Consider the following 25,270-nt stretch of genomic DNA (forward strand, 5'->3'; position numbering starts at 1 on the left):
ACATAATTACCGAGGCCTAAACACCTTTACAGACACTGCTCTGACTTCCCTTGTCGTCAAGCTGTACACGACACAGAATTGCTGGTCAAGCTCCCTCCGCCTCCCCTTACACAGATGCTGAAAGGGGGTGGCAGCGCTGGGAGCTGGAGGCCAGGGCTGCAGGGCTCAAAGGAAACAGCCAAGGGGCTCCCCTCCATCTAGGAGGCAAGGTGGCTTCGTGCCCTCGATGGGCTCAGGCAAGCTCAGATCAGGCAAATACCAGGGCAGGGAGGCATAAGCCTCCGGTCTCTTGCCGGCTGCCTCAGTTCGCAGAAGGGAAAGCAGCCTGGCGGTGCTGGGTGCTTTCTCTGAGAGGAGCCTTCTTCAGGCTAAACACTGACCCAAATCAATCAGCTGGGCAAGGCAGCCCCTCCTTACTGCACCCATCTCACACACAACAGCCCCTGGAGAAGTCTGTCTGGAAAGGGGGTTATACGACACGACCTATTCTGCTCTGCCTCAGTGTCCCCTCCTGCACGCCTTGGTGCCCTACGAAATGCAGCGCGGGGCTTTCACATGCTGGAAGGCCAGCGTGGTGCTCTCCACCCGTACGGTGAAGTTTGTGCCAACGGGCTGCAGTCGCCCCTCGTGCCACGCTGCTGAGAAGCAGCTACCACGGCATCCAATAGCGTGAGGAAAAGCGAGGCAAACAGGTCATAGCGCAGGGCTAGGACAGCCCAGACTGAATTGCAGTTCCCTGCGTGGCTTGCCCGAGCTCTGGTCTGTATGAGAAAGTTCATGCTTTTTTAAAAAAAATTGCAGTTTACAAACATACCTGAGAGTAAGCAACTCTGAAGCTATGAGTTTACAGAGAAGAATTACACTTGCTTGTGGGGCTGTCAACCGCAGGTAGTTCACATCTGACAAATGCTCTGCATGCAAAATGGCTCAAGTCCAAGCTATTTAAAAAGAGACCTGGATTTAGGTACTAACTAAGCTGATGTCAGTATAGTATCATTCATGGCCTTACATCCCATCTCCAACATGCCAGAGAAAGCATTTTCCTACCACAGCAATGATCCTTTTGGAGCCCCGAGGAGACTTCAAAACCTTTTGTGAAAACATTAACTCTACTGAGGGCCATTTTATAAATTATAAAAATTGCACAAAATGGCTGAAGTGGTTACAAGGCACGCAGAAATCCAAATTTCCTGGCTGTACAAAAGGCAGAATAATCATCCTTTAGCTTCACTTTCAAGACCAGAATTTGCAACTAAGTAAAATCCATTTCGGAGAGGTCTAACACAGTGAGCCTCTTACACTGCCAGAATCGCTGCACAGCGTGACAACACAGAAATGTCTGCTATGAGGAAACCCTGCCGTCGGGCTATATGCAAAAGTTAAAAGAAAGTTTGTACCGGAACCCTGCTTTGAAGGAAATGTGAAACGATACCTGTCCTCCATTATACCCAAGTTAAACTTCATCAAAGATGTCAGCTCTGTCAGCAATAAACCGATGCAAAATTTCGAGAGTGAAAGCTGATACCGGTCAGGGCACAGCATCTTTGTGTTACAAACCCATCCTTGTCATGAGCTAATTTTGTCCTCTTTCACTCTGGTGCTACCCATCACATCTAATGAAGAAAAAGGAGCATTATTCCATTTTTAGCATCATGTGGATTAAACAAAGCCTCCTTAGTAAGGAGGCTCCCATTACTGAATTTGTCCTCTGAGCAAAACCACAGCTGAATTGTGAGGTGCCCTTCTCTTGGCCAGAGATATCGACTTATGAGTCATCAGCTTGAGGTGGAAAATAAAAGAATAAGAAAGTCAATCTGAGAGCCTGTATGGGGGCAAAACTCTTATTTGCTGTGGTGTTCAAATAGGCACTGCAAGACCGGCCCTTCTATTTTAACCTTGCCCTGGCATGCCTGGCCTTAAGGCTATGACCTATGACTGAACTCCTTGAGTAATGACATTTTCGCCAAGGAACAGAAATTTCTGATCTGTAGCAATAACAATGAAATTCATCAAGAATTTTATATGCCTATATGGGGAAAAATATAAATCCAATCTTAAAAAGATCCCCCTCCCAAATACAGCCTGGCAGTGAACAAGGACTGAGCTACGCGAATCCACTTTGTGCTTGCCACCCCACCAACCTGCTGGTACGCGACCATGGCGATGCAGCCGTTCCTGCCTGCATCCACTCCCACTGCTGAGAACGGATGCCGATGTGCTGAGAACCCGTGAGAACAGTCACGTCTGCTTCCAGCTTTGTGCCGAGAGCTCCTGAAAGATGCTGCTGGGGAGGATGGTCACATCTTAATGAGCTGATCTGCTAGTGTTTAGTTTGGCCCCTCTTCTACTGTATTTGCTGTATCATGAAGATATATGTGTATAAACATGTATTTTTCCCCTCTTTAAAAGCCTCTCTCCCCATTATCCATGATAATGGGGAGAGTTAGAGGGCTTTTTCTTTTTAAAGCAATTATGATTATGTGCAACCTTTGCTCCCGAGTCATTCACACAGAAAGCACAGACAAGCCCTCCTGCTGCGAGGTGACAGCTCTGTCTGGCTCTGCGGGGCTTTGGTATTCATAGCTCCACGAGGTCATCGCTGGAAAAAACCTTGACAGTGATGTGACCTGGCACCTCGGCTGCTTCTCGGCTGCCTCTCCCTCGGAGCTGCAGAGTCTGCTGTTCTCTGGGGTCACTGGGCGAAGCTGCCAGCACTGCCTGTCCGAGGAACTCGTCACACAAGATGTTGCTGTTCCAGACCTAGAGACAAGGGAGCAGAAATAAACCCAGCTGAAGCAGTGCTTCTCTCACTCTCCACCTGAAAGGTTTGTGCTGGAGGAGAGTCACCCCCATTAACCCCTTGAAAAAGCAGTGAGGAGGGGGTGTACATCTAAATTTAGCTAATTGTCTAGAAAGCATGTGGGAGATTCTGAATTTGCATGCTCATTTACATACACTATGCAAATAAGGAGCTCAATGCAGTTTTTTGCTTTCTAGGTCACAGCCTGCCTAGAAGAGGAATAAAAATTACCTGTTTGAGCTCATGAGCAGTAAAAACCTACATGCAATCAGCCTGTCTGTGCCACTCTGCCTGCTCGTGCTCACCTCTGCAGTGTCTTCAGTGCTTTTCCTCTGACTCTGTTAGAGCCAGGTCCACACTGCTAGAGCAAGGGACAGCAGTCGTTCTGGAGCCCTTGGACATGTCCTTTGTCACTACTCAGGATGAGGTTGGGCATATAGCAAGCAGCAACTGAAATGGTGTTAATGGTGGGTTTGGCTGCTAGTCTCACATGCCAGTCTTTGTTTGGTCTGTGAAGTTCATTAGTATTTAACTATCAGTTACCCTGGAAAAGTCAAAGTGTTTGAGCTGCATGCTCTACAGAGATGGGGCGAGGTCCCTTGTGTAAATCAAATCTTCACTAAGGATTAGGCAATCCTGCACATGCCAAGAACACAGATCATGTTCCATCAGCTATTGTATTGGTTCCCTCTAATCCATAACTACAGTCTGTGGTTTGGGGGATGACACTGCTGTCATCCTCCTTCTATTAATAATATTTGTAGAATAGACCTGTTAGTTCAGAGGAGTACTATGGCACAGGAGTACTATGCACCAGTACTGCATTAGGCAGTGAAAAGTCAGAAATGTATCTCTTCCTGCAACACGGTGCTATAAAGCTATTTCAATGTCCGGCACTTATGTGCCACAGTGAATTGATTCACAGATTCATTGTAAGATCTCCCTACACTGATGAAGAAGACATAGTCCTTAGTATTTGTCTAACACTAAACAACTCTGCGTATCAAACTGAAATGCCGTTCCACTCTCCCAAAGTTTTCCTGGACTGCCTCATCTAAATACCAAGCTCTGTTTCTCCAGCTCTGCTGAGGTAAACAGTGTGGTCTAATTCCCACAGGACTAGAATTCAAGCTAAAAAACTTCTTAATAGTAGCCTTAGCTTTGGTTTTATTTCAAAGACTGACTCGGGACAACACTTGGCTTTTCTTTATCTCTGTTCCGTCAGGTACCAAATGAGGCAAAAGATAATTCTGTAAATTCCTTCAAAGCCTTGGAATGAAATATGCCTTCTGATCCCTAAGTGTCACCAGGTGCTGTTTTATGGAAGAGACCTAGACTAGAGAATCAGCAGAACAGCTGAATAGCTCCAGGCATAGCCCAGGAAGGGGAGCAGAGGTTCTCACACTTCTATCCTGGATATCAGCCATATGAAGGAAGAGTTAGCACAGGTCAAGCCCAGTGATGCTGTAGTGCTCCCCTGCCTGCCTTTAGCAGCCCACGCTGCGTGTCTTATCTCACCTGGACAATGATAGGACTGTCGATGTTCTTTCTGTAGAAAATCACTTGCGTGTCGAAGATGGCACTGGTTGTATCGTGTTGCACGGGGGAACGCACGCTTTGGTTCTCACACTTGATAAGCACATAGGGATCTGCTCCTAAAACACAACCAGCAGCACAGCTCTTAGGACACAGAATGGCAGTGGAGACAGGCCCAGAAACCCAGCAGAAGCAATCCCCTCCTGTGCCTGCCAGCACCACTGCTACTGCGCACAGGAACCGGGCACTGGAGCACGTCACATCCCCTGCTCGCTGCCCATCACCAGCAGAGGTGAAATACCTCATTCGTGTAACAACTGGATGCTCAGAGCTGGAAACCAAGCACCACTTGCTGTGAAACCAGCTTGCTCCTAGACTGGGATTGCGATCTTTCCACACTCCCTTGCTGTGCATCCTCCTGGCTCATCTAACAGAAAGTCTTCAAAGCGACACTCTAAGCTCCCCAACACTGCTCTAGATGTGAGAGCCAAAACGCATCTGCGCAGATGCAATCTGACATGTAGTTCTGGGCACCTGGGCCAAAATGGAAGATAAAAACTGTTCATCATCCACAATTCCTATGGAGGGCAAGGACAGGAACTGCACGGAACTGCTTTTAGATCACTGAATGCACATCTCAGTGCCCACCTTTAGACTGCCTAGCTTGAAGTGCTGTCTACTGTATTCTGATATGAGTATTACTGTTAGGAGGTAGTTTTCAAGAAGCAGTTTCTCTTCCAGAAAGGAAAATATTGTCAAAATGCAAAAACATTTTGTAGGTGTGCACTGGTTTCAACAAAGTTTTCTGTGGGAAACTGTCAAAGCAGATCCTCCCCAGGTTCTCATTTCATTCCCATGAAGCTGAGACAATTTCTTTAGTTCTATCATTTGGATTAATGTAATTTTAAAGTTTATGTTATCACAACATGTTTGTGGCTATTATAGGTCCTAGTTAATGTTTTAAATTACACTTTAATCATACGTAACCCATTGAGATTATTCAACATTCTAGAAATGCTTTGTTGTTTTTACACTGAACATTTTTACTTTGTTATAAATGTTGATATTTTCTTTCCATTCCAGTAGAGAGCAGGAACCAATTAGGAAACACCTGTCTTTATCCTTAAATAGAATGGACCATTCTGCTTTCTAATTAACTTTTAATTGAACACAGGCACTACCATTTTTTTGTATCTCAACACAACTATTTCTGTCCATTCCTATTGTTAATGACAGCATATCTGTTTTTCCACACCTTGCTACTTTTTAGATATGGATTTTAAATAAACCCACTGAATGCATGTAAGTGCAAGTCAGACTCGTGATCACTTCTTGCATGCATTTCATCGCCATCTACTTGACAATGCCACCACTGGAATGACAGCCATAAGGCAGCATAATTTTAAGGCAGCTTTCGTTTTTTAACAGTTCATACCCAGGATGATTTTCCTCAAAAGCATCACTCATTTACAAGAACGGATACCAACATCTCACGCAAACAAACCACCTAACAGCCACATCCAAAACAGAAGGAGCTGCTTCCACTTATGAGAAAGACACGGATTTTTCCATATGCTGCACTATGATTACACCTGGCCAGCCATGCGATAGGCCTGTTACCCTGACAACATCTCACACTTTCGACATAGCAGGTAGCAACGTATTGGCTTTTCTGATAGGCAATTACTTTCTGTGTCACTGAATGTGCGGATTTTGCTCTGGGGCATGGGGCGGCACCACGCTGTGTAATCAGTGATGGAAAAGCTCCCCCTTTGCAAAGAGATTTGGAAAATGGATCTGAATAAAATGGGGTCTTGCATGAAATGGTGTCAACTACTTTAGCCAAAGGCAAAGAGCAAAGCAACATCTGATCATTAACAGTAATTAAGAGATAAAGGGCATAAGAAGGGGTGGCGAAAGGACACAGAGCTTAAAGAGGTAACAGGCATATCTGCTGGAAGAGGGAGCTGTTAATGAAGGGACTTGCTAAGTGAAAGGAAAAGGAAAGCTAACATTTGAAAGAAACAGATTCAAATCCTCAGAAAGAGCTAGGAAAAAAGAGGGAGGTAGAAGAGAAACATGAAAGGTACCTGCACAGCACAACCTCAGGATGCCATTGCCGAGTGGTCCGTTATATTAGGAGTGACTCCAGTTCCAGAACAAAAGAAAGAAAGGGAGAGCTGCCCATGTGGGATGAGACAAGGGACGTTCTCAGCTACAGCTGGCCCACTTCTTTGCAGCTCTGGGCCTGGTTTATTTACAGTACAAAGACAACGTAGAAAGGGCTACGAACATGGAAAAGCCATGAGCTGGGAATGAAAACAACTGGAGCTGCTACTCTGGCAACTGCTTTGGCAGCGGAAGGAGGGCTGGGTTCGGTTCTCTGGCACACACATGACTCAAGCTGTGCCTTGAACACCGTACTGTGTATAAGCAACTGTTCCGTCTCAGTCCTATGGCCATGCTGTTGAATTGGGAAGTCACACGGAAGAACAGCGCAAAGGAAAAAACTGAAAACTGTAAAAGCCAGAAACATTTGAACAGTAATAACATTTCTAAGGCTTAAAGTAATATATGCACAGTAGTCTAAGGCTAACTTTTTTTTTTTTTTTGAGAATTGGACTAAGGATGTAACATCCACAGCCTTCAGCACTCTATCAAACACAAAAGGCTTTCTAGAAAACGTTCTTGAGAAGAAGTTCTCAGAGACATTCCCACTCTTCTCCAGCTAGACCACTCATGCTCCACTGGTACACGGAGAGCTATGACAAACTCAGTCATTGGAAAAAGGCATGGGCCAAACAGAGCAGACACAGCGCTGAGACACAAGCACTGCCTTGGGAATTACAACAGGTTGCTTTGCCTTTTGCGGTTGAGTGTTGCTCATGTGATACCTCTAGGCTTCTCCTGCAATACAGATAATAAAAGGGAGTCTTTCCACTGGCATCAGTAAATCGTCCCTTCATCTCTGCTCCATTTTCTCTCTGCTTCCCTTCTCATGCTTTGACTCGATATTTACCAGCTGCTTTTTGCCTTCTCCTTCCTTCTATTTCTCAGACTGCTGCCAAGGCAACTGCCATTAAAGGTACTAGATACTCTGCTTACCAGGTATGTCACGTACTGGGGATCACAGTACCTGGTTTAGAAAAGAAGCGCTGAAAGGCAATAAAACATGCGAATTCAACCTGGAATTTCAGTGGGAAGACTTAAAAATGCAAAAGGTGATTTGTTCTCAAACATAAGCTCTTGGGAAAAAGAGTGTGACAGACAGTAGCGAGAGCAATTTTTAAGACAGACTTGGGAACGAGAGGCAGAAAATCTCCAAGCGCACAGTGCTTCCTCATCCTCTTGCAAACCTGCCGCTGCACTTGGCTCACAGATAGTTGGATCAACTTCAGAACAAGCTAACTCGGAGAGAGGTAATTCCAAGAGAAGCAGCCTGTATGCATTCAGAATTGAGTCTGGGCAGCTGGATTCATCCACTATTCTTGACAACAGCAAATCATCCATTATTTTTTCCAGACAGGGCAATGGATCAAAGACACCAGCAAGGAGGAGCTTTCCAGTAAACATTTAAAATAGAGATTAAACAACCTTCCTCTGGCAGGGAGCAGGGTTCTGATGACAACCAGCTCGTGAACCAGGCCGGGTGTGTGCTTGCTATGCAATCTTCATTCTCTTCCAGTTTTAAGTAGGTGCTCAGAAATTTGTGCTAAGCACAGCTCTCAGATGACAGTGATGGGCTTATGTGAAGAACAGTGCATTCAAGTCTAAAACCCCTCTATCCAAGTTATATCAAAAAAAGGTATCTCTGTTCAGGCTGCTCTTACTTTCCGCAACTGCATAGCCCAGTGCCAGAGTACAGAGACATCCTGATGATTTCAGGACAGTTTGTCAGAGAGATGTAACGCCGTGTGTCAGTTCTCAGACGCTTCAGAATGAATCATAACCTCCACCTTTATCATCAAGTTTTGTCTTCTCTCTATGCTAAGGGGTGATAGTGACAAACCAGGCAGGTGGCTGGACAAGGTGGAATACAGCTGACAGATGACAGAGACTGAGCATAAGAAAAGAAGCAGCTTGAGAGCTGAGGTGCTGCAGATGAGAAGGTGAAGGAGAAGTCAGGAAACCCCTGTGAAAAGCAGGGAGGTTAATCAGACGCAGCAGCTTGCATAGAAACAAGTTGCCATCAACCTTCGCACCAGAAAGTGAGTAACCTTTGTGTGAGGTCCTCTAGCAGCAGGAAAACACAACCACTTAATCTACCTATTTTCTACTTGAATAAACATATTGACTGTGCCTAACCTGAAAGGAAACCTCTGCTTGTCACTCCCAATGGCAATTGCTGTGTGGCCTCTTCCCTCATATCTCACGGTATTGATTAGACAGGAGGCTGCTGTTGACTTTTAAGCCTAGTTCACATCAGGGAATGCTCCAGGAGCGGCAGGTAAGGCTGGTATTTCGGTAACTGCCCATGTGACTTTGAGGTCTAAACTCACTTCTGAGAAAGCTGGTCTTTTTCAAATGCCTGGCTGCTACTTCTCCTTGAGATAAGCATGGGAGAGGGCCCAGGCGTGGATCCAGAGAGGAGACGAGAGATGACAAGGAGTTGCATTCTTTTGTGGCAGTATTAGGAAGCAATCTTAAAATATGGGATATTTAATGTCCCTGGACACATGACTTCCTAGTGTAAAATTTACAATCCAGCCAGACAGTGTGCTTCAGGGAATTTCTATATCCACTCTTTTAATCTACCAAAAAACCCCTCCAAATGTGAGAAACATGTACTGTAGCCAGCTTTTTATGTTATCAAAAATGACTCCAGTATCATTTGGGAGCTTTGCCAAATTTCCCAGCAAGGTGTCCTTAGAAGGCAGAGTGCCAGTTATGGGCGTTATCCTTGCCATTGCACAGCTTGATTTTATTGTGTAGCACAAATGTCAGCCGTGCACATTTGGCTTCATGGTTTTTTTTATTTATATGCTCTCTCTACTTCATTTGTAGGGATGCTGCTATAAGATGTGGCATTCTGCAAGACAATCTATGAATGTACTCTGTGAGCTGGAGATACTTATAGGGAAAAAAAGGCTAATAAAGACAGACTCAGGGATTTCACAGCAGAATTCAAGATAATGGGGAAGCTACTGAAGTGAAGTAACTCAGCTCTCCTTCACTGCCCCCTGAATGGATGGGATTTGGAACGACAGGCTGAAAAGAGACAAAGGCTTTTACTGAAAGCTTATGTTGATACAAAAGGAAAATATTTTAACTTTTTTGGTGAAATTTTATTCAAAGTCAGACAATAAGATTCATTTAGGTTTTGTGTTCAAAGCCCCTTATGTTTTTCATGAATTTAAAAATGGCACGTTGTTTCACACAGGGAAACGGAAACACTTCAGAAGAAAATTGACAATGATAGACTGATTTTTTTCAGCCACTTGATGAATACAATATTAATTCACAAATAGTATCACTTGACCCAGTTCTGCATTTTTTCAGCAGATAAAATAATCAAGCAGAAGTTTTGCTTAGGTTTAAACAGAAAATCTGTGAGTCCATTTCCTATAGACAGTTCTTCCCACAACAGGTTACCTTTTCAGTTCTGTCAGGTAATCATCAGCCCAATACTCGATGCTGAAATCAAAGTGGAAGAAGATGCTTCGACTCAACCTGACCACGCGTGGTAGTACTGAGTCCTAAGGGTATTTGGGCTATGCTGTAGTTAGAAAATCTATTACACATTGGTTGTAAGTCCTATTTGTATATTCCTGAGGGTCTGTGTCACAAGGCACCAAATCCCACAATGCTTTCTGAGCTGAAGCCTGGTCTTTGGCAGCTGCAGGCAATTGGTTTTAATGATCTTGTCAAGACTATAATTGTGCTAAGGATTGTGAAATGCTAAGGGTGGAGAATTGGCTTTTATTGCTTTACTGCAGGGAATGTTAGAGAAAAATGTTTAAGGAATTGTAAAAGCAAAACAAACCCCACCCTTAAAAATGAAAGCGTCCTTCACAGGGCAAGAACAAGAATATACTCCCTCTTTTCAATGCACTGCTCTGCTATTCTTCTCACATATAGCCCCTTCAGTCTCACCCATCCATCCTGCCTTGCTGAGGACGTGCAGCCATACCGCTTGTTTACTGAAGTGTTTGTGGCTCCTGTTTTTCAAGAAAAGTACCAAGAAAAATGAACTGAATCATTTTCTGTATCTCTTCCCTCCAGCATTCCTGTCCCCTGAAGAGACAACCAGAGTTAACAGAAAGCGGCTTTCACAGTGAAAAGTACATTCAGTCACCACTCAGTGGGTACCAGGAATAACTATGAAAAGGGGACTGGAATAAAATTGTAGCCAGCTGGTGGGAGAAATTTTACAGCCGCTTTGTGAGACTGAAGATAAACTGTACTACAGGTCTAAGTCTAATGCCTACTCTACCACAAGAAGTTAATGCAACTGAGCTCCACGTCTTAAACTAAAGAGAGCTGAAGCATTATCTGGAGCAACCACAGCAGATGTTTCAGGAACCTCTTTAGTTTCCTCTTCCAATTTCACTGTAGTATCTCTGCTCCTTTGCTTTCTCCCTACCAACCACTTAGTGCTGGATGTGTCTACCTTTTTCTATTGCACTGCTCATGGAAAATGAAGGCTGACAGAGAGTAGGAATAGAAAATGAGGAAGTGAATGAAAACTGGTCAAGTCTCCTAATTAACTGTCAATATCAGGTGCCAGATCAAGTCCAACCATTGACATAACATTGCCAAGCCCACCACTAAACCATGTCCTCGAGCACCACATCTACACATCTTTTAAATACCTCCAGGGATGGGGACTCAACCCCTTCCCTGGGCAGCCTGTTCCAGTGCCTGACAACCCTTTCGGTGAAGAAGTTTGTCCTAATATCCAACCTAAACCTGCCCTGGCGCAGCTTGAGGCCGTTTCCTCTCGTCCTATCACTTGTTACTGGGGAGAAGAGACCGACCCCCACCTCGCTACAGCCTCCTTTCAGGTAGCTGTAGAGAGCGATAAGGTCTCCCCTCAGCCTCCTTTTCTCCAGGCTAAACAGCCCCAGCTCCCTGAGCCGCTCCTCACCAGACTTGTGCTCCAGACCCTTCACCAGCTTCGTTGCCCTTCTCTGGACACGCTCCAGCACCTCAATGTCCTTCTTGTAGTGAGTGAACACAGTATTCGAGGTGCGGCCTCACTAGTGCCAAGTACAGGGGGATGATCACTGCCCTGCTCCTGCTGGCCACACTATTCCTGGTACAAGCCAGGATGCTGTGGGCCTTCTTGGCTACCTGAGCTGGCGCATATTCAGCCAGCTGTCAACCAACACCCCCAGGTCCTTTTCCGCCAGGCAGCTCTCCAGCCACTCTTCCCCAAGCCTGCAGCGTTGCATGGGGTTGTTGTGACTTAAGTGCAGGACCCGGCCCTGAGCCTTGTTGAACCTCACACAGTTGGCCTCGGCCCATCGATCCAGCCTGTCCAGGTCCCTCTGTAGGGCCTTCCTGCCCTCCAGCAGATCAACACTCCCACCCAACTTGGTGTCATCTGCAAACTTACTGAGGGTGCACTCGATCCCCTCGTCCAGATCATTGATAAAGCTATTAAACAGAACCGGCCCCAGTACTGAGCCCTGGGGAACACCAGTTGTGACCGGCTGCCAACTGGGTTTAACTCCATTCACCACCACTCTTTGGGCCCGGCCACCCAGCCAGTTTTTTACCCAGCAAAGAGTACGCCCATCCAAGCCACGAGCAGCCAGTGTCTCCAGGAGAATGCTGTGGGAAATGGTGTCAAAGGCTTTACTAAAGTCCGGGTAGACAACATCCACAGCCTTTCCTTCATCCACTAAGTGGGTCACCTTGTCATAGAAGGAGATCATGTTAGTCAAGCAGATACATAGTCCTGTACAAGTCATTTAACTTCTCATCGCCCTAGTTTACCCAGCTGCAAATGGTTGTTTGAAAACCATAATTTCCTCCATGAAGTGCTATTAAGCTTGTGGTAATGGAGAACAAAGTGCTCTGAAGGCCATGAATGACACTGCTGAGGTAAGTGTAATACACTACATGAGTCTGTGCGATTCAGCTGTCTCCCTGGATGTTTTCCATTTAGAAAACATATAACCCTGAAAGGTGAATTTCTTACTAATCTCCACAAAAAGCTTCTCAGAAGGGTCTGGCCCATCTGGACCAGCACAGATGACACATAACTCTTGCTGTTTTGCATCATCTTATTAATCTGATCTCCCCTTTTGATCAGATTTTACAATGTGCTGAAAAAAACATCCCATAAATCTTCAGTTCATTTGAATAACTTTTGACTGCTTACATATCAACTCAGATCATCTTTAGAGAACTGAAGAAGCCCCTTCCACTCTTCTAGGCTCGCTTTACACTTACCACCTGATCTGTCCTGCTTCTGTAAACCCTCTGCAGAGTGTATTTTGATTTGGGTGACTCTGCGTGGATAGCCGCAAAGAAGACTCCAACATGTCATTTTAGGCTTATCTGCCTTCAGCTCCCTGAAAAAACATGGGAAAAGCAATTGAAGCAACAAATGTCAGGCAAACAATCAATGGTTGCGGAAATTTGGCATTTTCAGAACATGAGATTTGTACTATTTCCTCATCTACTGTTTTGGAAGTTTGTGGTACAGAAATGACAGACTTAAGAAATAAAAACAGAGCAAAGTAAAGTAAACCAAATGTGTGTCATCCTTTACATGGCAGCAAAAGTGGTGGAAGAAAACCCTTTAAATCATGGAAAATAGTACCAAAGCAAGAAAAAAATTCAGTGGGCCTGATTTCATGAAACACTAGTTTTGCCCTCGCAGACAACCACTGGTTGCAAAGGAGATGGTCAAAGAAATAAACAGTATCAACTGTAACTGCAAGCACCAGTGCTCAGCGTTCTGACCTAGAACTGGAGGCAACTACAAAAGCCAAACTAAAAGGTCAAAAGACCCAAACTGAACTGTCCACTAGGTTCCAAAGTAAAAATGTCCTGACCATGCACAAAGCCCAGTGAATCTGGAGCTTCTTGGAGGTGACCCTGACCATCTCAAGGGCCTAGTTCTGGAGTGGTAAGAGCTAGTGACTCAGGGATATTTGAGGGCAACCAGGCGACCATTTCCGAGGAGAAGCTGTCAGTGTGGGCAAGGGAAGATCTACTGTAGCTGTGAGTGCAACTTACCTGAGTTTTGATGGCACATCTGTGAAAAGTCTCAGGATAAACTTTGTAGTGATGCCAGGATGATATGTAGTTGGGATAAGGATGTAGCGGCCTTGCTTAAGGATCCTCTTCAAGAACACAGTGCGTGTGTTGATGTACAGAGATGTGGCCACTCTCTCCTGCACAGTCAGCTTGTGTAGTCGATAGCTTCTGTTATCCTCCACCTACAGCCACAGAGCAGTACAGGGATTAATGCAAGGAGGGGTATCAGAGCTAACAGGCAGGATTTTCCCTCCACATCACACAGCCTTTCATGGGCAGAAAAGAAAATGTGCAATAAAGGCAAATGGTTTGGCAACTGGTTTTTCACCCACTGAAGCTGTGGCAGAGATAGCCTTGACAGGCAACGCAGTGCTCCAGGCGCTAGCCCACACAGGCTTCCAAGCAGTGCTGTTCTGCGCTTCACTGCATCCGTGTACACATGTATACCCCGAAGTGGAAGTTCGGGGCTGGCAAAGATATGCATCCACTAACAGAGACATAACGCTACTGCAGAGTTTTGAATACTTTCAGACAGGCATGCACACTTCAAGGACTCCACCCGCTGAGCTATGCTGCCATCTTAGATGAGGCTGAGATTCATCTGCCTCCTTTCTCTAGCATGTAGAGAGACTTACATAGCATACAGATGCACACAGCTGTATTTTCATTGTCCTTTTCTGAATACAAAAACCACAGAATAACCATTTATGTTTTGTTCTAAGCCTTGAAGCTGTGCTTAACTATTAACATCCTCTTCAGGGAACTGATGTTTGCCACAGTGCGGTTAAAATATAAACCTATTTCTTAAGCAGCTCCTGGGGGCAAAGACAGCCCTACATTCTTTTCTGCTGGTTCTTTTGTCTTCAGATAATTTAGGCCATGGTCTTCCAAAGGCCTTTAGTCATGATAATGAGCCTTGTGGGTTAGAACACTTCTGAAATAGAAAAATTATTGAACAGAAGTAAAGATCGAGCACTGATACTTTTCTGAAGGTGTGATTTTCTTTTCCGAGCCTTTCCAAATCAGATATACAGGCATGAACAAGGCAAGGTAAATTATGCTACTTTCTGTAATGGCACTTGTCAATATATGTGGCTAACAGGTGATTGTCAAATGAATAGTTGTGATGCAGATGTCAGCAGCTCTAACTGACTGTTAAAAACTGACTATTTTTTAGGGTAGGGCCATAGACTCAGTGTAGTCCCACTAGCTATAGCAACAGATGATAAGATAATCCTGATCCTCAGTGGAAAAGCAGATGCATAACTGTTTCTCTTGCTTTCCTCCTTCTTTCAGTTCGTATGTTTTCATTTTACTCAATTTGCCCTGGGAGTGCAATTAAATTACTGTTTGGGATCCCTTTGGTTCCTTTTTACATATGCTCATTTCCTACTCACTACTCCAGCTTTTGAAAACACTCTTGATGCTTTTTTCTAAGTGGCAAAAGAAAAACTGCAGACTTTTCAAACTCATTCACTTGGCTGTATTTGCTGATGAAATGGAGGCAGGAGCCTCCGGTGAGAAGGAGAAAAAAAACCCTCCATGTTTCAAGTGTCAATATTTTTTTGGCTTTCTCTTCAAAGCTTGGGGTAGGAAAAGTACTTAAAATTCTTCTGGAATAGGGAAAAATTACGTATGTTCCTTTAGTTCAAACAGAGTTTGAACTGAACTAAATTCAATTTAGTTCAGATAGTCTGTCTAACGTCAGCTCTGGTGACTGAGTGCAGTACACAAGCAAAGCTCGTGTTGAAAAGAGAGCCAGACCCCACCATGATAACCATGCCTCTGTCTGCCAAAGATGTTGTTGCCAGGAAGAAGCAGGACCGCTGAACAAACTCTGAACCAGGAGTGCAGATGGCTGCCTACCTTCAATATTTCAAAGCCAATTGGGATGCTGTCTCCTTTCCCTTCTTTCTTGTATTTGCGGCGATCTTCCTGTTGTAATGAGACCAACACTTTGTCCTCAGTCTTCTTAACATCAAAGACGTACTAGTAGAAGAGAGAAGAGGGTAAGCTATTAGAAATGCCTTAGGATACTGAGGATAAAGCCATCACCAAGGAAATATGTGCATACGAAGGAGGCAAATGAAAATACATTTGGGTGTGGGAGGAGAGTTCTCCATGCAACAGACATTCCCAGCAATTCACAGCTGAAAATTAATGCTAATAATAAGGATCTTTAAACCAAAAGCATCAGAGACACTGAAACAGGTAATTCACATAAAGAAGAGCGTGCAACAGTATTACAAAACAACTGTTGAAGCAGCAGAACAGAACATCTCCTCTGAAAGCAGAAGAGAAAAGATTAAGTTTTATTTAGATATATATAAATCAGGAGTGAGATAAAAAATGAAACCAACAGACTCCAGATGGGGTCTCTGATAATTTTTGGTTCTTCTTCTAACCTGAATATCTAAACAGGGCCTGTAAATTTCAAACATCTTTATATAGGACCTGCAAATGAAGGAATCTTCCAAATCTTAGTAAAAAAACCCCAAAACCCACAACTTTGTTCCACACCTACAATTTAGTATAAGAATGACAGGGATGCTAATTTTGGACTTTATCAGTTTTCCTGAAAGTCTTAGGAATACCCAGTAAAAAGGGCTAAGAAGGACTCCTGCATCTTTAACATGCAAATCTCATATCCCAACTGTTTAAAGTAAACTTGAATCAACTCGAGTTTAAGACCAACCAAAGGAAATTATTTCAAGCTTAGGCAACAGATCCCATCTCAATAAATCAGACTTGAATTGCTTACATTATTAAGTGTCACTACCAGTGCACAAGGAAGTATGTACCCTTTCAGTACATAAAAAAGGTCAGATAGGTGCTTCTTTATGCAACAAAGAATTAAACACTCAAATTCATTCACTGTTAGAGACTCCTTTAAATTTTGTTTTTCATGCATACAGAGGGCAAATCTGAGTTGTCACAACCAGTGGAGGGGAAGAGGACACTATTTATGCCAAGTTTAGACAGATGCTGTATTCTTCCATCCTCAAAGACCTTTAAATGTGAAGCAAACAAATAAAAGCACAAAACTGCAGTGGTGCACAGCTGGGTACTATGTGCACCACACGTTCTGATTTAAGCTGAAATTCTCTGACAGCATGGAGAGGAATATCATCAGTGGCTCAATCCCCCCTCCCTGCTCCTCCAAGAGCTGCTAGGAAGGAAATCTTCATTGAGCTTTGCTCTGAGGTAGATACTGAGATTGCCTTGGTTACTGTTGTGGAACGATCCCCTGTAATGACTTCACACCCCGCTGCGGTTAGAGCTCTGTGGAATAAGGCACCATCGCATTTCTCACCCCTGGCCCTCACTGTCTCAGGCAGTGTCACACCCACATGGAGCAAACACCAACCTCTAGCAGAGTTGGCTGAAGCACAGCAGTATTGGAAAGCAAATCAATACCTTCCCAAGCCTCTGGGCTTCATTAGCTGTTCACGGTATTTACAGTCCAGATTGGCCTCCTACAGAACTACTGCTTGCTAGTCTGGGCTGGCTTTTTTTTGGTATAAATGCAAAGCTTCTTTGTACTCTTACTTGTGTGCTATATCAACATTGTGGCAGGGAAAGCACAGGACCCTAAAGAGAGCCCTAGGGGTTGTAAAGAGCCTCTGCAGAGAGAATCTACAAAGCGAGATATAAATATGCAGCAACACCCAGTAAGGCATCTTTTAACTCTTGTCCCTGTTGAACCATGTGCAGTGTTACCTTGTCACATAGCCTAGAGTGTTCCAGGGCAAATGGAGGTGTGGAAGGGGAACGGTGAGAGTGCAAGATTGATCTCTTGGTCGGATGAGGGGTATGCAACTCTGATGATCTGATGACATTTCAGCTGTCCTAATGCATAATAATCTGGAAATCAGCAGGTAGCTGTAGGAATACATTTATACTTGGCTTAAATTCCCTCATTTTAAAGGGACTGGAAGTGTCACAATCTCTCTCCGTACAGATAAACTTCACAGGAGGCCTCAGTGTCAGACATTTCACTCAGGGAGAACAGACAGAGATTATCTCAGGACTATGGTTGTATATGCCACGGTAATTTATAACAGCCCTAAGCTAACACAAATGTGTTCCAGCACTGCTATTAAGAGCCTTTTAATCAACTAACCTAGAGATAACACTGGAATAAAAAGAACTTCCATTGCATCAGGCATTGCACTCAACCGTAACGTGTATATTTTGTTCTCTGTGGCAGCTAAACACTTACAAATGAGACCCAGACAAGCACTTGGAATACGTCCAGAATCATAAAGGGTAATAACTGAATAAAATTGCCTGCTGGAAATGAGGCACTGACAGAAGACAGAGCAGTGAAGAATTGCTTCTCCATCTACACCTATATGACAGGATGAGCTGGGAGTTTGAGATCCACTCCTAGTCTGAACAGCAAAGGCTGCACTTCTCCAATATCCTGCTATGAAAACCGAGGGGTGCAGACAGAAACCTCCCATACAAGTGCAGAGAAGCAGACACAAGAACATCTTTAATTAATCTGAAGTATGTGGTGAATTACAAAAGAACAGAAAGGTCAATTTTCAAAGTAATAACTAAAGCAGTAATTGCCCAGATCTCATTGACAGTAATGGAAGTTTTATGCCTGAATTTGCATGCACTGGGATGAAAAGAAGGTGAGAAATGGAGTAAGAATGGATGAACAGATAAACTGAAGAGCTTGCAAGTTATCAGGTAGGATGAGACAAGGAAAATTCTGTACTGCTGATGAGAGGGTGAGCTTGGGGAAGGACTAGATACTTTCAGAGTCTTAGATTAATGCAAAGGGATACTAACTAAATACCATGGACCAAATCCTCAGGCTGTTTAAGGGTGTTAAGTGAATGGAGTTCTGTCATTAGAAAATCAGACTTGCTGCCTTTCTACACCAGGGAAACTGAAAGAAGTCCAGGCAGGACTTCACTAATCCTGGTGTGTCTGACTCATCAGCCCCAAACATGATCAGTCCTAAACAAATATCTAAACTCTTCTGAGAGATTTCACAGAAATCACTGAAACCTGCAGTGAACCAGCATACTCCCAGAGGACAGACACTGGCAATGAGATTTCTGTCAAGTAGTCACTGGCAACTCCTAAATAGGGTGGATACTTCAGAAGCCCTAGTTAAAGGGGACACACTTCAATACCTCACAAAATACAGGGGTTCCCACCTGGGGATTCTGAAGGAAGGTCTCTTTGTTATCAAAGCATCCACCAGAGCGATTTAGCAGGGGCTCCGAATTCTTTGCCCAAGCCCCATGCATCATTTCCTTCTCCCAGGTCTTGTGGATACTGAAGTAGGAGGTATTCACAATCCGGCAGATGTCCACATCAGTGAAATTCTTACACCAGTCCTCAAACGTCATCCTATTCCATGGGACATCAGGAAAGTAATATTCATTTAAAAATAAACAGTGATACTCACACAAAGAGCCAAAATAACACATGAAATCTTCCAGTAATTTAAGAAGAGGCATTGCTCAGCTGTCCAGAGGACAAACTGATTCACTGGAAAGCTCTCCATGTGAAAATACTCGTGAAGCCACAATTACACTATCTTAGAACTTAATTTAGAGAAATATCACCTCAGTGTGTTTGGTCAGCTCTGGATTTGTTCCATTGCAGCACCTAAGCCTAAAGGATAGGTTGTATCTACCAGGCTGGATTTGATAACATATATTTTACAAAGGCAAAAGAGATTACCTGCAACCAAAGCACTACCCACTCCTCATTATTACGGTCCTTATTATTACGACTGTCCCTGAGCATGACTCAAACCTCAGTGCTCTGGACGTAGCTTTTATGTAGTACTATCTCAGTCTTATAACCTGTGCCTGCTAAAGTGACAGACTGGATTGCAGAGCAGTTAAAAGGCGTTCATCTCCTCTGACAGCTTGGTATCTCTGAACTACCACCATGTCCTGGCTCACTAATGGCCCAGCACCAAACCCTACAGCTGGCTTCCAGTTGCCAGTTCTGGCAAAGCCAAGCAAACAGAAGACTCTTCATACTAAGCCCTACCAGGACACTTGATGCAATATTGATGACCTACTGAAGAAGCTGCTGGACTGCCTTGGGTATCTAAGCTTTAAGCAGAGTTAAAATTATTAGAGTTCTAGAGATTCTGTAGAGAACGAACACTACTTGTGCCCATGCTGGAAAACACCGGCAAATATCAAAATTCATTGGCTGCAATTGTATTTACAGATACCTCAGCCATGGTTGACCTAGAAATCCTACAGATAGGCACAGTAGTCAGTAAACAAGATTGACAGTGTGTTCAGTATTTAGCATTCTGTCATGTAAACTGGCACATGCGTTGTCTTGGATTCTGAGTGAATGTCCTAAATATAGATGATAGATTTTGAGGGTGTTTGAAACTTACATTTACTAAGAGCTACTAATTTTGTTCTACTAGTTTTTAATAATTTTTTTTCTGTTCTCCTCTGTCATCCCTAGAGAGTTTAAAAGAAACAGACCTTGTGCCAGGACTGGATAATCTTATCCATTTGGAGAAGTTGTTTTTGAAGCTGTTAAATGGCAGAATTAATAACGATTACTCAGTGCACCTAGTATCTCCAAACCGTTCACATGACTCCCACTCACCAGAACTCTCCATCATTCTCGAGAGTGAGTCCCAAGCTCTTACGTTCTGAATTGCTGACTTTCTTCCACTCCTCAGAACTAAAATTAAAAAAAAAAAAAAGAGGACAGAAAAAAGAACAACAAAGATGATTAATAACTTAAATTAAATACTTTCAACCTGGAAAAAAATTGCAAGTAAAATTCTCTCATGGTCCCTTCTTATAAGGGTAACATTGGAGTACTGAAAGGACAGATGACATTCAGGAAGAAAGTGTGGGGCTTACAGGAGGAGTTTTAAAACATTAATTGATTTGAAAGCTACGAAAAAAGAAAGAGATGAATGGGCAATTGGCACAACTAGAGCAGAACCTTGTTGATTTCCGTTGTCACACCCTCCCGTAGGACACTTAAACAGCTGGTTTGGAAGGTCATATGAGATTGACTCCATTCCCTGAAGGCCCTTCAAAAGAAACCTGATTTTCCCTCTCAGGAGCTTATTGAACCCTTCACTTCGTATTCTCTTTGTCTTTCAATCTCCTTAAATCAAACAGGCCTGAGGTCTGAGATTTCCCCAGAGAGCCTTTGAGAAGAAACTGTTGCAGCACGAGCCTAGTGTCCAGTTTCCCACTACACTGCATAGACACTTCATTGCCTGCATTACCATATACTTATTGCTCTGCATTGTCCCCTGGAGGCACCTGCCTCTTTCCACTGACTGCAGGGGAGCACAGGATACTAAGTGCAAGCAATCTGATGCTTAAATCAGACAACATGATAGAAGACAGTATGAGCCCCTTCCCTAATGTGTTACATTAGGCAAACAGAGCCACAATTCCTCACTCCCTTTCCGAAAGTACTTGGAGGATAAAGTTGAAGGTGGTTGGCAGGAGGGAAGGGAGGTTGCTGGCCATAACAGACATTTTCTTAACTTATTTGGAAATTCTCAGTTTAATTCTGTTAGGCCAAAAACTGTGGGCCAGCCTCAGACTCCTCAGTGCTTCCACTGGAATGAGTGGCAGCTGTGCCAAGAGAGGGGCTAGCAGGGAACCACAAAGGCTTAAGATAAGCAAGACACAGTAGCTCTTCTGCACATTCTTCGCATTTAACCTGAACCAAACTCTTTGAAAGTAATAGATTTTTGCTAGCTAAAGTAAGGAAGTTAAGAACTCAATATGCTGTTGCTAAGAACATTGCATTATTAAATACTAACAGTGGCTGGTAAGCACAGTGTTGAACTGTAACATCCTAGTTAAATGTTTTTCATGTGTAAATTGCCAGTGATGGAATACATCCCCTCCAGCAAACATTTCTGTCTCTGTTGGGGTGCCTGCTAAGCTCATGGTCCACATTAAAATTCATAAGAAAATAATTCAAGAAATCACAAATGTGGCAATTTTACAGCATTTTTCACCAGTCCCTTAAATTATCTAAGAATAAAAGACATATACCATCTCCAGCAGCTAGCAGTTACAGATGAGAAACTGAGTCACAGACAAACTCAGTGGCGAAGCTGGGAACAAACCTCATGTTCTTGACTCATCACCTTAATTGTAGGCTATTTCTCTACTCCTGCTCCAGTGTGCCAGAACAGTGATGTATACAGTAAACTAAGGTCCAGGAAGCCATAACCTCCTGGCTCCTCCAAAATGTGTTCATTTGCTCAGAGAATGCTATACCTGGGAAAAGATGGTGCAACAGTTCAGGCATCGCTAAGTATTGCAGACTGACGTTGTGTCTCAACAGTGTTTAACCATGCATCTAACGTCCAGTGGCCCTAATCACAGTTTCATTCCTTTGATGCTGGATTTGCAGCACTTACTTGTCGCTCCAGGCACCGTTCCACTCTCTTTTTCCCCAGGGATTCCTCAGCCTGATCATGAACAGCTTTTCTGCCTTAAAAGAGAATACGAGCCTTTCTCCGAGGCGCAGCTTCCGAATTGCAGTCACTGAATAGGCATGGCCGATGACAAGACCCGTCTCTGTCTCCACTTCATTGGTACTGCCAGAGGAAGCCTTTAGCACCGAGGATGACAATTAAAAAAAAGAACTCACATCATTGAAGGGTCTGACAGCTACGTGTTCAAGGGGCAGGACAGGGAAGGCTTGTTTTCTTTCAGAGCTGTATGCTCCCTTCCCAAGTGATTTGACTACGCAGGAAAACAACAGCACTGGGGCTCAAAACTAGTGGCTCACTAGTCTGGTCTTTTGCATGATAATGCCGGACAAGTCCTAGCAGACAGAAGCCCAGAGCATAGGAGAATACTGCCTGCTACAGCCGTTCTGTCTCCTCCTGGCCTCAGAGAGGTAAAGACTGGGCTGAGGGACAACCTTTATCAGCCCTTCCAAAATCCTGTCATCTTTACAAAATGGGTCTTCTGGATATTGATGACTGTGCTCAGACATAGTACTGTCTGGTGGTGTCCTCAACTGGACACTTTGTAGGGCCTAAGGATTTAGCTGGTGAGTCCAATGCCTGTTTCTGTGTTGGGGTAAATTTGATACCCAGGGAGAACTACTGGCAGTGGGTAAAAATAGAGGGCACAGGCAAGAAAACTTTCTAGCCATTTGTCAAACCTGTCCTGTACCTCACTCGTGACCTGGCAGGCCTCTCTTACGTGGCAACTGGCAGATCTGCAGGCTTTCTTAGGAACTGGGTTTGCTCCTCATAGACTTCACATAAGAAGCCTAGTTTCCAGCAGTGATCAGGCAGTAAACTGTCCTGCTGGATGACCTAGGCCTGATCAGATGCTGATCGAAGAATACGTAAAAATTATCAAGCTCTGAAAAAGACCACAATTGCATTTAATGCATCCAGATCAAAATCTAAGTACATCTAAAACCAGAAAAGCAGTATCATCTAAAGACGCTGGAGTTGCTTTGAATGACTGGCCCTTTACAAAGTCAGTACAACGCTGCTGCTGAGCAACACACACCAGGCAGGACAGTGGAAAAAGTAAAGCTCTGCCAGTGCTATAACCCTTCTTCTGAGCCAGAAACAATCCAAATGGTCATGCCTCTGGATTCATTACACCCTCGCTGGAGCCAGCATGGGAATCTCTGCACTGAGCCATATCCAGAGTGTCTCTCACCTGTACTGGGCTATAACCCATTGGGCCTTAAGACACGCACACCCTTGGACAGCGAGGAAGGAAGATTTGACTCAGTGCAGATCCTTGCGTGTAAACTTGTAATAACCTAATTAAGAGCTCAATGATCAAGCAAGCCTTTTCTCTGGTGGAGAGAGATGGACTTATTAGAGTCATGAAATGCACATAGTACTTTCTCAGATGTTTTTACCCATTTCAAAATTTCTCTGGTCTAGACAGACAGGGTCCTTCTCCTAAGGCAGGTGTTGCACTGATACAACAGTGTTCAGTCCCCAAAGATAAGAAATCAGGAGGAAAAAAAAAAAAGGAAAAGAGAAATTTATATCAAATTGGAACTGACAGATGGTCTGACAACTGTGAGACTCTTGCCAAGACCTCTTTGCCTTTCACCGGCAACAGCTCCTAAAGAATCAGCTCATGTGTTACACCAAGACTGGCTGACATTTCCAATGGGTCTGGGCTTTCTCCAATGTAACACTTCCCCTGCATTTTTCACAACTAAAAGCAAACAAGAGTCCTTGACAGTATGTGAGTCTGTAACCTCTCCTGCTGCCTTTAGTATCCCCTAGGCTTTTCTTACTGCTGGGCTGCCTTTCCCACCTCATTCTGAAGTCATTTATTTATTTAAATGAGATATTTAAACATCTACTGTCTGTTCAAATTTCTAAATGGTGAAGCTCAGGGCTATTTTGTAATCCAAGAAAAATGATGACATGTTTGTAAGTCAGCAATGAAGCCACTTGAGTATTTAATATTCTATACCTAACAAGCTTCACTGTGTGTATAATACATCTATCAAAAAGTGATAAATGCAGACGAGTCAAGCCAAACCAATAGGAACAGCCCCTGTGTAATCAATGTTTAGAAGCATCTGTGTTTGACAGGCGGAAATACAATGCCAAGAAGTGAAGGCATTACAACTCTCTAATTAATTGCTTTTTAAAATACAACTCACTGTACTTAGCCTATCTCGTCACCAGATCCACAGTAAGAAACTGAACTGCCTTAGCATTTGGGAGCAACCTATCATCCCAGAAACAATGTTTACAACAACAATTCACACCAGGAAGCCTGCTCTGCCAGCCTGGCCTGAGCAAACCAGATGGAGTTCTTTCTAAATAAAAATTCAGACCTTGTGAAAAAGGTAAAACAAAGACCAAAGACCTGAAGCATTTGCTTCTGAGCTGTTGCCTGATGTTGCTGGGAGGGACAGTTCAGGACTCCTGTTCTATCCCAGCTGAGTTCTCAGGTTCAAATTCATCTCCCAGAAGGCACCACATGTTCCTCTTTGGTACCATGGCACCGGTGCAGGGCAGTGCATGGCCAGGGCCAGCTAAACAGATAATGTTCTCAGGCATCTCCAAACATGGCTGATTTTCTGTTGTTCTAGACAACTGCACAACTACCATGATACTCGCAAGAATTTCTGAATGAACAAACACTTGGGGGTCCACCAGTCTACACTACAGGTATGAAATAGTTAAATGCTCCAGTAATATGATCTTTGTTTCACAGACAGGGAAATTAAAGCAAAGTGTTTAAGTTATTTAACTAAGTCCACATAAGATTGGCCTTAGCTAAGGTCTTAAATTGGAAGCAGAGGGCATGGGAGTAAGATGCTCAAGTGCACCTAGATGCCAACCCTGCAACTTCTAGAGAATGATTCCTTTTCCGCAGGCTGCACTTCAAAAATGATTTAAAAGCCATCTTTTAGGAAATATTCAGGTGCCATGATGGTTTGTTAGCCCTCCACGTGCGGTAACACCTTCAGACAAGGTGAGAATTTCAGTGCTACCCAGTCATGGCCTAGCATTGCAGACTTTGATAGAAGGTGAGTTAAGCCTAGTTGTCATTGGTTTCCCTCCTATGGCAAGGGGCTGTGCAAGGCCCTTGTCTGCCTGTGGTTTGTGAAGCGTATAGCACCCTTTGGGAGCTGCTACTCAACTGCCTTCTAGCACCTCAAATGAATGGAGAGAGGTAAAGCTTTCCCAGAAGGCAACCCTGCATCACCCTTGGGAAAGCC

General features: G+C 43.9%; 1 protein-coding gene across 1 annotated transcript in view; it reads right to left on the bottom strand.

Annotated features, from left to right (window-relative positions):
- Positions 1 to 2,293: 2,293 nt before the first annotated feature.
- CAPN6 (calpain 6) overlaps positions 2,294 to 25,270 on the bottom strand; it is a 57,777-nt gene continuing 34,800 nt past the window's right edge. Inside the window, exons 6-13 of the mRNA XM_082322875.1 lie at positions 21,960 to 22,153; positions 20,162 to 20,239; positions 18,727 to 18,922; positions 15,416 to 15,538; positions 13,529 to 13,731; positions 12,737 to 12,858; positions 4,319 to 4,455; positions 2,294 to 2,760 (exon numbers count right to left, since the gene is read on the bottom strand). Coding sequence (XP_082179001.1) covers positions 2,578 to 2,760; positions 4,319 to 4,455; positions 12,737 to 12,858; positions 13,529 to 13,731; positions 15,416 to 15,538; positions 18,727 to 18,922; positions 20,162 to 20,239; positions 21,960 to 22,153 — 1,236 coding nt within the window. The 3' untranslated portion in view covers positions 2,294 to 2,577. The remainder of the gene's footprint in view (positions 2,761 to 4,318; positions 4,456 to 12,736; positions 12,859 to 13,528; positions 13,732 to 15,415; positions 15,539 to 18,726; positions 18,923 to 20,161; positions 20,240 to 21,959; positions 22,154 to 25,270) is intronic.

Source organism: Platalea leucorodia (genome assembly GCF_965183815.1).
Source record: "Platalea leucorodia genome assembly, chromosome: 10".
NCBI classification, from domain to species: Eukaryota; Metazoa; Chordata; class Aves; order Pelecaniformes; family Threskiornithidae; genus Platalea; species Platalea leucorodia.